Source organism: Chrysoperla carnea, chromosome 1 (genome assembly GCF_905475395.1).
Source record: "Chrysoperla carnea chromosome 1, inChrCarn1.1, whole genome shotgun sequence".
In the NCBI taxonomy this organism is placed as follows: Eukaryota; Metazoa; Arthropoda; class Insecta; order Neuroptera; family Chrysopidae; genus Chrysoperla; species Chrysoperla carnea.
Window position 1 is genome coordinate 88,938,956 of NC_058337.1, and position 14,570 is coordinate 88,953,525.

The following is a 14,570-nucleotide window of genomic DNA, read 5'->3' on the forward strand; positions in this document are numbered from 1 at the left end:
TAGAGCTAGGTTAATTTTGATCACAAATTTGAAATGTGTGACCCAAATGAAAACGAGAAATTATCTAATTTTATGCCTCAATGAATACACAACTATAAGTAGTTGATTAAAATCGGCCAAGAAAATGATTTTGTCCAGCCTTTTATGAAAAATACCCCTATGTGGTATGTTATAATTTTAATCGATAAATAATTAATAATAGCTATTTTATAATATAAGTATAATTAAAGATTAGATAATTGTTAGCAAGCACGTGAATTCGCGTAACATGTTATTTATACTAGATACTATTTTATGAATACCACAAACATATATAGTGTGATTTGAAAAGTTTCAACTCAACCTAGAAATGGGAAATGAATAAAGGCAAACGTACGTACATATATAATTTTTTCGAAAATGGATGAAATAGCATCGTACAATTATAAAATAATAATTGTGGAATTAAATTAAACAGTTATCGACTTTTTTGTGAAAATTACAGATGACACTAGTAACAGTACCACAAATGTCGTATATAAGAGGGTGTATTGATGGGTTACCAGGAGCGTATCCACGAGTGGTTATCATGGTTGTCATATTATCAGTAGTTATCAGGGTTGGGTGGCGGTGTAAGAGTTTGCTCTTACAATCTGAAAATTCTGAAATCTAAAATACGAAATAAAACCAAAGGACATTCGATAGAAACGTAATTGCAATGTCGTTACAGGGGTTTTGGTGAAAATTTTACTAGAGAGTTTTCAGGGGAAATTTATATAGGGATTTGTCTTTGAATACTAAATAAATAATAGTGGTCACCCAGGTACTATGAAATAAAAATAAGCAAAAAAAAAAAAAAAAAAAATTGAAAACCAAAGAATGAAAAAGAGAATAAAATAAAAATTAAATTGAAATAAGATACAAATCTTCGCACAACGCAAATGATAAACGGTAACTAAAAGAAAAACTACCCAATTGGGCTCTTTACATACAACTTGTTTCACTATTGTAATTTTCAGATTTTTATTATTTGACCCAAAGAAAGAAATTTAATTTTAATTAAATTTAAGAATACACTCGAACCCGGACTTCTTGGATTCATGTCAAGTCCGGGTTCGAGTGTATTTTTTTCAATTCTCTTTAATTAAGATTACTAGGCATATTTGTCAATATTTAGTTTACGCTGTATGTATCATATTAAAAATCATCAATTATAATCGAGAGACCATGATGCAAATAAAAATATCGTATACATGATTAAAAGTAAACAATAACAAAAAGTAATAAAGAAAATTTTGTTTGAATTTTTTTAAGACTAACATTGCTGGTACCTGATTTTATGGTTTATGACTAAAACTGCGTAAGAATAGTATATTCACTAAAAAAAATCATTATTTTGAATGTTGCTGGTTAAAAGTATTTGGTGAAAATTTTTTGACTTCAGGGTTAAAAATTTAAGTAATGATCAACTAGTTTTGAACAAAAAGTTGCTTTTTGAGACTGAGAATAAGAATCTGCTAAATAAACTGTGTTTCCATTTAAAAAATGGCTATCTTCCTTGCCAGTTATGAAATAATTGTGTGGAAACTTTTTATAAATCATCCTATATATTATCAATAATATTTTGCCGATATATGTTTCAGGGTGAATTAAACACAATTACATGCATGCAATTAGTTCAGAAGCTCTTGTAATGTATGCAATAGCAGCTCACCAATTTTTGGTTGGATTTTGGGCCTATTTTAAACAAGAACGATATTTTGTTATTTTAGGGAAAATTGGCCACTAATGAGTTAAACCTAGTTTGATATTTAAAAAAAAACGAAGAAACGGCTTGCTTTCAGGCCTAATATATTATGAACAAAATTCAATTTTCGAGTTTTGCGAAAAATTGTCTTTAATATTCGAACATGCTTAATCTTTTAACAAAGTCCTGAAAAGGTATTACAAATAAAAGTATAAAATTCTAAAAGTATAATTTTTAATAATTGTTAATAATCGTTCAAATTAGGATTTCTGTATCGATTATTGGGAAGTTTGGTCAATTTTGTGGGAAGTTAACAGTTCGGTTATCCGATATTAATCACACAATTTATAAATACTATCAAAACAAAAATCATGCTTTTACTTTAAAAATCTAAAAGTTTAGCTCCTTAGGTAATCAGTCGGCTCAAACTCTTCTGAAGTTGAAGGTATGGGAGACTTTAAAATAGCTGCCTTAAAAAGACATAATCAAAATATGATCGTTTTCTCTTTAACAAGACGTTAGATTTTTGTGATTTTCCAATATTATATTCAAAATGGCTGCAGGTTGGAATAACTTTTTTTCGATAGATTGACTCTAATAATAATAGAATTCGTTCCAAACTTGTTCTTCCAGTTTTTGGGATGTTATAACCTACATTTATTTTAATGTTGATTTTGGGATGTAAACATTCAATTAGAGAGCTCCCCTTTCTTAGAAGGTTCGTCTTATTTCCTATGTTTTCTGGTATGCAACTTAATTTATTCATAACCATGAAACTTTACGATTAATTACGATTATTGTTACTAACGAAAGTGGTTATCATTTATTTGTTTCGACTTTAAGTAATATGCATCTACGAACAATTGCAACAATTTCAGATTCTTTGAAATCATTTTTAAGACAAATTTTTCAATAATTTTGGATAAAGTTGATATATTTACAGAGCCCTGACCGGGTTCATGCCTGTTTGATATTGCTTAATCGAAATTAAAGATTGTGCGAAATATTTGTAAATTAATTACTGTCTAAATAAATATCTGTACACGAAATGTTGCATTCTATTAAGTGAGGTGGCTACGAATAACGAATAATGTACACATCCAATATGTATTTAACAAAGTCAGTCATAATAAAATATTTTGAAGACTACTATTCTTTGATATTGTTATTAACTTTAGTAATAATTATTTCTCTTTTCTACTTTAGTAATTACTTGCGTATTTATTATTATTTATCAAAGTTGCATGGACCACCCCTATATCCAATTATTGGTAATGCAAACTTAGTATTTGGAACAATGGAAGGTAAGAACAAATTTTATAATAATGCAATAATAAATATGTCTAAAAAAAGCCTTATGTTGGAAATTTCTCGACACTTGGCATATACCTTTTTAAATACAGTGTAAATAACATTTCTCTAAAGGCTGTTAATATAATATAATAGGGTTTAACATCTGTTTCTCAGATCACGTCTATAACAGAGGCCACGCACATCATTATTTTTTAATCTTTATTCATTTCTTAAACTACATCCGAATATAAAGTTAATTTTATGATGTGGGTGGGGTCGGTTACTTTGTTCTTATCCAAACGACAATAGTGTGATCAATTTACTGCCCCTTTAATTTTTTTTTTTTTGCCTTGATTCGAACCCGTAACCTCCCAGCCAGTAGTCATAGCAAGTTAAGACTCCTTAACAAGCTCGGCTTCTAAACGGTTGAAGACTCTTAATTAAACAAGGGTGAACCTCCTCATATGAGAAATTTAGAAAAATAATACTAGATATATATTTTCTTTTTTGAATAAATGACTTCGGAAAAAAGACTACGGAGCGATTGACCATTGACTTCGGAAAAGAAATCAAAAAATGCTAGCCCATAGATTTTGTTCAAAAATTGCCGTTTTTGTATTATTTAAAGATCTCACTTTAGTTTAAATCTGGGTGTAGAATATTCAGAAATTCGGGTTTTATTGAAATTATCTGGTAGTATTATCTTGTATTTGTGAAATGTGTACTTTTATAGGGTTTTTAACGTTTTTTTATCCAACTGTGTGTGCATACAGTCTACATGTATGTATGTGCGTCCCAATGTGACTAACCAGAGATCAAATGCGTGGACCGATTTTAATGCTTACGTCAATCAATATATAGTCACCACAAGACGAAATATTGAGAAAAAGAAAACAATTAAAGCCCATACTAACAGCTCACTATTCTTTACGTCTGGGGTGATGTTTGGTCTTTACAATTGGCCTGGTTGATGAAATATAATTTTGTAATAGTTCTCTGCGTTTTAAAATGTGAGTGATGTACTGATATTTTACTAAATAATAAATAATAAAAAACAGTCAAATAAATTAGTAAAGTAAAGTGACTCTTATTTTTACTCACCTTTCTCAACTGGTACCTGTACGTTTGCCACAGATTCAACTCTGTGAGTGCGCAAGAGTTCTCAGTCCATGAAAGACTACTCAGAACGAAAGCTTTCATATATTTAAAAATAGTTTGTGTCCAATCGCTCTTGGATCTTAGTCTGTTATAAGCAAAACCAAAGTAATATGCGATATGGTAAGCATGAACCTCATTGATCTTGTATAAGACCAAAAAGAAATAAAAAAGGTTGTTACAAGTTCATTATTCGATGCAAATTTTTTCGACTTTGGAGAAATTTAAATCGTTTAAGTCCTCGTTCTAGTATAGAAAACCGATTGTTTCATATTTTTACGTATCTCTAAAACTATGTAAGCAAGTATTATATTGGAAATATTATCAGGAATTACTGGAGAAAAATTATTATAAGGTTGTGGAGATTTCTCTAAGATTAATTGAAGAGTACAGTAAATAAAAATTTTTTTTACAGATATTGCGCATCTGTTAATGGAAAAAATTCCTAAATATTATCCAATGTTTAGAGTATGGTTAGGACCAATACCACTTATAGTAGTTATTGAACCAGAAATCATACAAAAGGTTTTGGTTCAAAGCTTAGAAAAATCGTGGTTTGTGAAGAAATTTGCCTCAGATATGGCTGGAGATTCTATTTTAACATCAAAGGGTAAGCTATGCTAGGTGTGAAAACAATAAGTTTCAAGATATGCTCCGGCAGAATTTTGTATTACCAAACTTCATAGAAAAAATTACTTGGAACAAGCAAATTCACATTTTAAGAAAATGTGAGTGATATTTTAAGAAAATGTGAATTTTGTCTTGAAAATCAGTATATGGGTATATGGATAAAAAAATTTTCTAAGCAACTTTTTCCAGTAATTTTTTTCTTTGACCTTAAGTACCCATATTGAAAAATGTGACCCATACTCTGTATGACTGTGCAAAATTTAAATAAGAGTGTCTGTCGCGTTTCATCTAAAATTTGACAAACTGTGTATGTAAAATTTTACATCTTTTAGTGTCTAAATGGAAATATAACCGTGGTTTAATAATGCGCGGATTTAGTTCAACTATTTTGAAATCTTACTTCAAAGTATTTCTAGAGAAAGATATAAAATTAGTTGAAATGTTGAATTCAGAACTAAATAGTAAAAAATCATTTGATATTTTTGACTACATATCGAAAATTACAATGGATGCTATTTGTGGTAATAATATTTGAAAATAGTTAAAGTTACAATGACTAAAAATATGACTAATTTGATTTTAAGGTTCCACAATGGGCGTAGATATTGATATTCATAATGATGGAATATCATATTTTCACGCAATTCAAAGGTAAAATGTACTTTTTTATATAACGTAGTGAAAAATTTTTTTAACAGTTTTAATACCATGAATAATCGAGCTTACGTCCTAGAATCCACAGAACTCCTAAATTTTTCTTTGTATTTGGGTTGACTTTCGATTCATTTCAATATTACATTCTTTACCAGAAAAAAAAAAACAGGAAACATAATCGTTAATCGAAATGGACTAAAGAAGAAGAAAAAAATTTTTTTTTTAAATTTGAACTGTGTATTTGAAGAGAAGTTTGTTGTATGTTTACCTAAATTTTGAATATTTATCTTATGTCACAAAAGTAATGAGACAGTCCAAAAACTTTCCAAAGAATCATTATTATGAAAAATATTTTAATTGAAAGTATATGTGAGTGAATTTGTGTGAGCTTGAAATGGTCAAGGTAGGTCCATTGAAGGTAAATTGAAAAATTTAAAATGAATATTGTTCATGTGAATATTGTGTTAGGTAAAAGATTAAAAAAAATTTTTTTAAGGTTTTCCTTAACCTCGACGGAAACATTCAAGTTTGACTGGAAAATCATAAAGGAAAACTTAATAGTGACTTTGGATTTAATAAAAAAACGATTTGGCCTAAACTAGTGGTTTACCAAAAATCATTTTTACACGTATATCAATAATAACAAATGGAAATCTTAATTTGAAATTTTGACGTTGACCTTCATAAGGCCTACCACAGTCATTCCAAGGTTACGCAAATATACTCGCTTGATTTTCTTGGCCACAATAACTTTTTCTTGAAACATTTTGAAACGTGAAAATCTTAGACATTAGATATAACAAAAAGGAAGTTATATTAATAATTATTTTTTATAATATTTATAGTGGATTTCATTTGGCATTCGACAGAGGTTTTCGCCCTTGGAAACATCCCGATATTATTTATAATTTAACAGAAGATTCTAAGAAAATGAGGGAAAATAGGAAAATTATTAATGGATTGACTAGTAAAGTTTGTATAACACTAATTATTATGCCTGTTTACTTGGTAATGCGATAGAATACTAGAAAATTAAGTGTACTTTAGCACTAGATTTCACTTTTACTCATTAATGTATGATCGTTCTCGTACCTTTTATACCCCTTTTTGGACGAAAAGAAGAGTTCCAAAATGATCAGGAAAAAGACCTGAAAACGATGCTCCCAAAATTTTAAAAAAATTATATTTTTACCACCTTAAACTTCATAAAAATAATACAAAAATTAACTTATGTTGCAAGGTTTATTTTTAATTACATTGTATTAAGTAAATTATTACATTGTATTAAGTAAATTATTACATTGTATTAAGTAATCCGCTACTTACGAATCCGCTAGTGCTTTAAAATTGTTTTGATAAAAACAAGCTTTCAAAGAGTAAGTATATTTTTTTCAATAATTAACGTTTTGAAATCTTTTTCTATGTAGCTTAAGGTGGTTAAAAGATAATTCAGAAAAACTTGTGTGATTTCTTTTTTTAGCCTTTTTAAAATACTACTCAGCCTTACCCTAAATTATGGTAAAATAATATATGAAGAAAAATGATTAAGGGAGTACTAAACAATAATGCTTGAATTTTTCCTATATCCGATACAAATGTAATACATCACCGAGTGAAGAAATAGATATTTTAGTTTTTTTAAATTTAAATTAATCAATTTTCCGCGAGAATAATTTTTTCTATCAAATAACAATTTCTCATTTAATACCCCTCTTTTAATATTACCTTTAAGCAGTTATTAATTTTATTTAGATATTAAAAAATGTTAAAAAATTTTTGTTTACAGATAATTTCCGAAAAAAGAAATAAACAAAAGAATTTTAGAATTAATGATAGTTTGAACGAAAATAATAATACTGTAAAAAATACTTTTCAAAAGCCATTATTAGATTATTTGATAGATATTACAGAAAATAGTACTAAGTTTACTGATGAACATCTTCGAGATGAAATTAATTTAATAATAATTGCTGTAAGTACTCGAAAATATTTCATTTTGAAAATAAATTATATCTTGAAAAATCGTTCAAATAAAATAATATATTTAATTTTTTTATCAAAACTATCTCACTTTGTTGCATTAACTTCGACATTTTCCTATTTCCTGTGAGATATAGCGGCACTTATTTGGCCCCAAATGTTCGTATAATGTCTATTGCCGCGGTGTGATTTCACGATATTTAATATTATAGGTACCAGTACTAATATAAATCAAGACAAATACAATTCCAAATCGTTTTCTCTTTTACTTGACACTTTCCCTTCGTCAGTAATGAAAAGCCAAAAATAAGACCAGCCACACTTTTTTATTTTGTAATCAACATGTTCTGACATCTCTAGACGGTAATATATTTGTTTGTCTAATTGCAGGGCTATGAAACAACAGCAAATGCTTTAAGCTTTGTTCTATTAAATTTAGCCGCGCATAAAGATATTCAACAAAAAGTCTATGATGAATTGCAAATAATTCTTGGTAAAGATTCGAGTCGCATGATTGAATTGTATGATTTACCCAAATTAACATACATGGAAATGGTTATAAAAGAGACATTGCGATTATATACAACTGTACCATTAATATTAAGGCAACCAACTACCGACATTAAAATAGGTATTTTTTATTTTTACCCGACTGTCAAGTGGCTTCGATCAAGTCGGGTTTTTGATTATTTTAATTATTTATTTTATTTTTCAATTCTGCACAAAATTAACGCGAGTAAACAGCATTCAAATTTCCAGTAACTGGATTATAAAACTTTGTAAGATAAAATTGATTAAAAAAAGAAAGGGGAATCACGATGAATCCATACTTCCTCGACCCTAAGTTTAGCATCAGGATGATTCTTTATAGATGTTACGGAGGATTTCAAAAATTTTTAGATATCTTAGAAGAGCCGCACCATTTCTTTGATCTCTCCCCCATAGGTGATAAAAAGGTACTTGTTTGTGCTGTAAAAGTGAAAATATTTATAGTGGCTTCATGATTATAGAATTTTAAGCATTCACAGAATGCAATTACATGGAATAGTAGTAAAACTGATAATTTACTCAAGTAGTGTTCATTAAACAAATTTTTATCACCTGCCAAACCGCTAACAGAATTCAATAATTGTTTTTAAGCTTCTTAAACTATGGATATTTGATTTCGAACTGGATTGAGTTTCGTTAACTTGATTGATATCTTACTTAAAAAATTTTTAAACTTCTGTAACCACGTAATAAATCATTTTTGTGCATATATTTATATAAATTTTTTTGCTTATTTTGGGATAGAGAACACTCACGTATATTACTACCGTGAAACTTTAAAACATCCGGATTATGTATAAATCGTTATCATCTTTCTATATCGTTTGATTGCCAAAATTGTCAAGGATAAAATTTTTGTTTAAATTTTCAACTAACTGAAATGCTTTAGATATCAATTTTGCTTATAATTATAACGCTTAATGGATATTGTAGTGTTTTTGGAGTGTTCCTTTCCTGCCATTGCCTTGCCATTTTTATTTTTATAGTATAAACTAGGCGACTAGTAAGAATAACAAAAAAGTCAAAGTTATGTTAGCTCTATTATATAAATGACAGTCACGCGGACTCCGAAGAACGATTTATTAAATCCATCAAGCATTCTGATTAATGCATCCATTTTTAACCGAGTACTAAGTCTGTACTTAAATTTTTCCACGCGAGTAGGGAAAAGTTAATAAGTTGATCAAGGTTTTAATCATCAATTAAAATATAAGGAGTTGAACACACGTGTAATTTATGAATTAATAATGTAAAGAAAATGTTAGACGTATTATTAAAATGCTAACAACCTTGTATATAATTTTTTTTAAGTGATGTTTTTAATTCCTCAGGTGATTATATAATTCCAAAAGGTTGTACTTGTGTTATTCCGATAATTTGTTTACATCGTGATGAAAAGATATGGGAGAATCCATTAAAATTTGATCCAGAGCGATTTACACCGCAAAATATAAAAACACGACATCCGTATGCTTATATACCATTTAGTAATGGTCCTAGGAATTGTATTGGTAAGAGAGTAAACACAGTAGTTTGTACAACTAATGTAGAAAGTGGCGTATTCTATTTTTGAATACTATAGCATGATAAAGAAATGTCGATGTGTATAATTTACTGCTTCACTGCTTACCAGATAATCGTATTTTTTATTCGGGATATACAGAATGGTCCATGTTATAACAACAGAACTCCATCCATAACGTTAAAATAATGACAAATTCTCAATATACTTAAAGTAGGGAAAGCGTCCTTTGCTAGATACAGCTTCCAACATGGTGTATTGCATGAAGTTATCGTATTTGCAGTAAAGTCAGCGGCACTATTTTTTTCTCGAAACCCGATAATTCAAATTAGTATAATATTTCCCATCTATTTTAAGGTGAAGTGAAGTAATGTTTCTGCCAGTTGACCTTCAAATTATACCGCTATATAATTACTACTATATACATTTACCATAATAGTCGAGGAAATTATGAACACAAAAAACGTCAAAACCGCGAAAATTCATGAATATAGATTAAGGTGGTATTTTTGCATTAGATTTTAGAAGGTATTTATAAACTTTGTCAATATTGCAGATTATTCAGAGATAATTTCTCTCGTTTGCAGATTGTGATCAGGAAATGATCTTCAACTCAATCAGTATGTACATTCGAACGTTGAGTCTGATTTGAAGCGAGCCTTGCCTTCTGCAATTACATGTCGTATTCATCGCAGATTTCACTCACGGTTTTGAAAATGTTTTTGAAGTCTTCTCCAGCATTTCCCCTTCTTTCAATCAAAATCTCTTTCGTAACATTAGGTTTTCTGTTAGAAGTACTCGACTCAAAGACAAAGTCAACGAACGTACCGAGCACAAAATATGCACAGATATTTGACCAGTCAATGGAAATGCATTTCATGTTAGGATGCATTTACAGGATTATCTTGTTTGTTCATAATTATGTGGGAGATTTTTCAGGGTAGAGGGGGTTGTAACACACTCATATCGCGACCGCTCAAGTTCGTAATGTATCCCTATACGCCTTGTATCATGAAGGATCCTTACCTTATATTGTCAAATTTTCAATTTTTCTGATGAAATGTGATAATTTTCATAAAAATATCCTTGTTCTTTCAAAATTTTAACATCCTGTTTATAAAAAAAAAACCGCTTACCCGACTGTAAGTGTATTAAGAAATTGTCATTATTTTAATGTTATCTACCATTTGACGAAATCTTTCAAACATCTGGCTTTTATACCAGGCTCACCCTGCTCACATTTAAAAAGGAGAAATTTTCCAAATTTATTTTTTTCAATAATTTGGTTATTTAAATTAACAAAAACAAATTTTTGACCGCATTCTTATACCGGGAATTTCGAAGAGGTAGATTTTTTACTTTTACCGTTGACATTTTGACTTTTACAGAAGTTTTTCGCGAGTGTTCATATGTTACCCAATGGAGATAGGTCATCTTTAAATCGAATAGGTCGCACTTATTATACAGATACAGAAAATTCTAGGCTTTAATAAAACAGTTTTTCAAAGTTCGATGTAATTTTTGAGATATTAAATGATTAAAGGATGTTTTATAATTTTCGAGACAAATTTTATGTAAAATTTATCAAAATAATTATTTACTTTTGCAGGTGATAAATATGCCATGTTGTTTATGAAGACATTGTTATCTATATTGTTAACTCGATTTGAATTCCATACACATCTAAAAATGAATGAATTAAAATTTCAATTTGAGCTATCATTAAAATTAGTTGGTGGACATCAAGTTCGAATTACACCTAGAAATGTAAAACATGAAATTTAATAAATATTTATATCAGAACATAAAAACAATACCAAATTATTATGATAAATAATGATATGATCATATCATATTTGAAAATAAACTTTTAAATTACTTTGATAGATGAGATAAACTTTGACATTGGTTCTTGTAATTTGTTTATTTCTTTTAACTGTATGATAATTTTATGAAGCGGTCAAAAATCATCATTTTAGATTCTATTCCGATTTTTGAAAAAAAGGTAAAATAGAAGCTTATGTCATCGATTCAAGGAAATAATTTTAATCCTCACTCCACTTTTGGGATTTTACGTTTCACTATACCTACATAGATGTACAAAATATAAAATGTACAAAATTTCTGTCCACTGTAAACAAAAAGTTTTTAAGAGTTTTCCAAAACTATAAAAGATAGAAAGTTGAAAATTCGTACTTAAATTCCTAATTTTATATTAACTCTATTTGATAACTATAAAGGAATGAATGGGGTGAAATTCGATTTCTCAAAAAATATTGACTTTTCCAATCCTTTCATTTGATCACATGCGGTTGGTATTAATAATCGATAGGTACAATAAATCAATAACTTTAATCTACCTACCAATCGGGCAAATACCATCTCTTATAGTCTCGCAGAAGAGCTATAGAAGTGTCTAAGCTGAATTACACAATTTCTTTTCTCCGAAACTACGCTAATTGATATAACTGGTTACTAATTTTTCTATTTCATTTTAACTGATTTTATTACGGACCTGTGCGTAAAAAGTGTGATAAGTTGATTGTACGCAAAAATAAGAGAGACTATTATAAAATGTTAAACATTTTGGTAAATTTGTAATAGATAAAGTATGAAATAAATCTGTGAATTATACAAAATAGGTTCATAATATACTATGGTTTTTCTTTTTTTATACAATGGAGTTGCCACCTATATCTTTTTGGAGTCACGAATACAAAATGACACTTATTTTATTTGTTTTTAAATGAGTTTTTACATTTTTTATTTTTGATCTGAGGTCAAAATTTAATCCCAAAACTTTTAACCAAGAGACCATAAAAGAAAATAAATAAATAAATGAAAACGATAGATGATGCGGATAGAAACTTGTGTGGAATCATTTGCAATGTTTTAATTTCATTGTAATTTAAATCATAAAATAATTTCATCTGCAGTTAATTGTTCATTATTGTACATGAAATGTGGTTTTTACCAATTATATAAATTAAAAAACAAAAATTTAATTGATATTTTTATAGCTTATATATGCCTTGACCGAAGATCATATGACTTCTATATACAGGATGTCGTCACCCAGTACCAGCCATTGTACATACAATCATTTTATAAGTTATACTAATTCTGATTTTTATACTAATTAGTTATACTAATTTTTATTTTGTTCTATTTTTGTTTATTCTTTCCTTAATTGATTGAAGGAATGTGTGTGTTATATGCTTTATAAAATCCCCACTGGACTTGATAGTATAGAAAGATATTGTTGTTAAGACTGTTGTCTCCGTACAATATTGTAAAAATGTTGTATACTACTACAACAGTAATAATATGTATGTATTCACGTCCTTAGCACACATACATATTCAAATATATTACCTTTATCATGCTTTTAACTGTACTATACTGTACTGTTTGTATTCTGTATGATAAATAATAATATTAATAAACATATCTGATTCTGTATTTAATAGACATCTCTCTTACACTACGTATACTCTAAATATAATAGTTTCTTTTATATACAAAATTTAAATAACTTTGAGTGAATATCTCTCAAGAATGAAGCGGTCAATAATATTTTATTTTATTTTATTATTTTTAAACTCAGAACAAATACACTTAACTAAAATTTATGAACAATTAATCGGATAATTGATCGGACCTAAAAATTTTGTTTATGTTTATTAAAAATACAATCAACAATCAAAATTCGAAAATATACGAATAAAAGAATGATTGTGATCTTTGACAACTTCTTATTACTGTCCATAGATACTTTTTAAATTTTGATTTTATTTATTTTCAGCTTGTCTTTTTGAATTTTCCCTAATATAATGGTTGCTTTACCTTCCTGGTATTATTACGAACATATAAAAAAAATTATTCGAATCGGCCAACCTGTTTGATATTTTTATACCCAGATTTTATTATTAATTGCATATTTGGTATTTTGTTCGTCAAACATTTTTATCAAACACGTTTGCAAACGTGTCAAACAAATGTTTTATACTGTATATGATTGAGAACTGACTCAGGTAAATAATGTAGTAAGGTAAGTATTCAATAGGAAAATTTTTTAAAACATTTTTTGGCCAAGAAAGTATAAATAACATGTAGAAACAAACTTAGAAAAGTTTAAAAAACCAACACGATTATACTAATGACCGCCATCTGTTTTGGTCTAGAAACTTTTTTTCGTTTTTGAATTTTTCACAAGACTTCTAGTTGAAGGTATCTGCAATTTTCAACTCCCTATCTTTCATAGTTATATAAAATAGACATCAAAGTTTTGTTTCAAACAAAAGTTGTTTATTTTTTATAAGGCGAGCAAATAAACTGACGATCAATCGGAAATGAACTACTTTGGTGATTTTAAGAACACCTATACCAAAATTTTGTTCGAATCATCAATATTTCTAAGCGTAACAAACTTGAGACTAAAATTAATTTACCTTGATATATATTTCATATATACAGGCTATAAAAATATACAGAGTTGCATTTTCAGTTTTTGTTTACCTATGTGATTACTTCTTAATCAATCAAATTTTGATATTCCCAGCAAAATTGTTTCTGGGAAGGGGGGGAAATACTTGGAAGGGGGTGTTTTAGAACCCGAATTTGAGCATATCAGGACCGCTGGAAATTCTACTCATATTCATAAATCACAAGAGAGAAAATATTTAAGCTTTAAATTAAAATGTTATTATGTTATAAAATCTTTTGTTCGAGATACCTTTACATTTCTTTCGAATATCAAATATATTTCGAATATCTTAGTTACAAAAAACTGCTATAGAAAATTTATTAAAAATTTTTTACAAAGACCGATGTACTTGATCTGAAAACGTAAGGAATTCATGGTGATTCAACTATGATTTTGTATATAGAGGTAAAAAGTAACCTAAAGACTCATTATACATTAAACATATAGAATTATTTTTTTACCAAATTTTTAGTATTAATATTATATTAGTGATAATATAAACATACCAGAATGTTATTAAAATATATCGAAAATTATTTGTTAGTGGTAATTTTAAGTTTAATTGTTTCATTAAT

The 14,570-nt window shown here is 28.2% G+C and overlaps 1 protein-coding gene across 1 annotated transcript; it reads left to right on the forward strand.

Annotated features, from left to right (window-relative positions):
• The first annotated feature begins 3,023 nt into the window (after nt 1–3,023).
• LOC123292024 (cytochrome P450 4C1-like) lies at nt 3,024–11,294 on the forward strand. The gene is made up of 8 exons (XM_044872527.1): nt 3,024–3,030; nt 4,590–4,784; nt 5,389–5,455; nt 6,304–6,430; nt 7,245–7,430; nt 7,829–8,069; nt 9,319–9,498; nt 11,119–11,294. Exons 1-8 carry the CDS (start codon nt 3,024–3,026, stop codon nt 11,292–11,294), a joined length of 1,179 nt encoding a protein of 392 aa, XP_044728462.1.
• The last annotated feature ends 3,276 nt before the right edge of the window (nt 11,295–14,570 follow it).

Excerpts from the sequence above, each read along its gene's own strand:
- LOC123292024 (XM_044872527.1), top strand. Across the intron at positions 5,456-6,303 it reads TATTTTCACGCAATTCAAAG|TGGATTTCATTTGGCATTCG; the intron begins GTAAAATGTACT and ends TAATATTTATAG. Across the intron at positions 6,431-7,244 it reads TTAATGGATTGACTAGTAAA|ATAATTTCCGAAAAAAGAAA; the intron begins GTTTGTATAACA and ends TTTTGTTTACAG.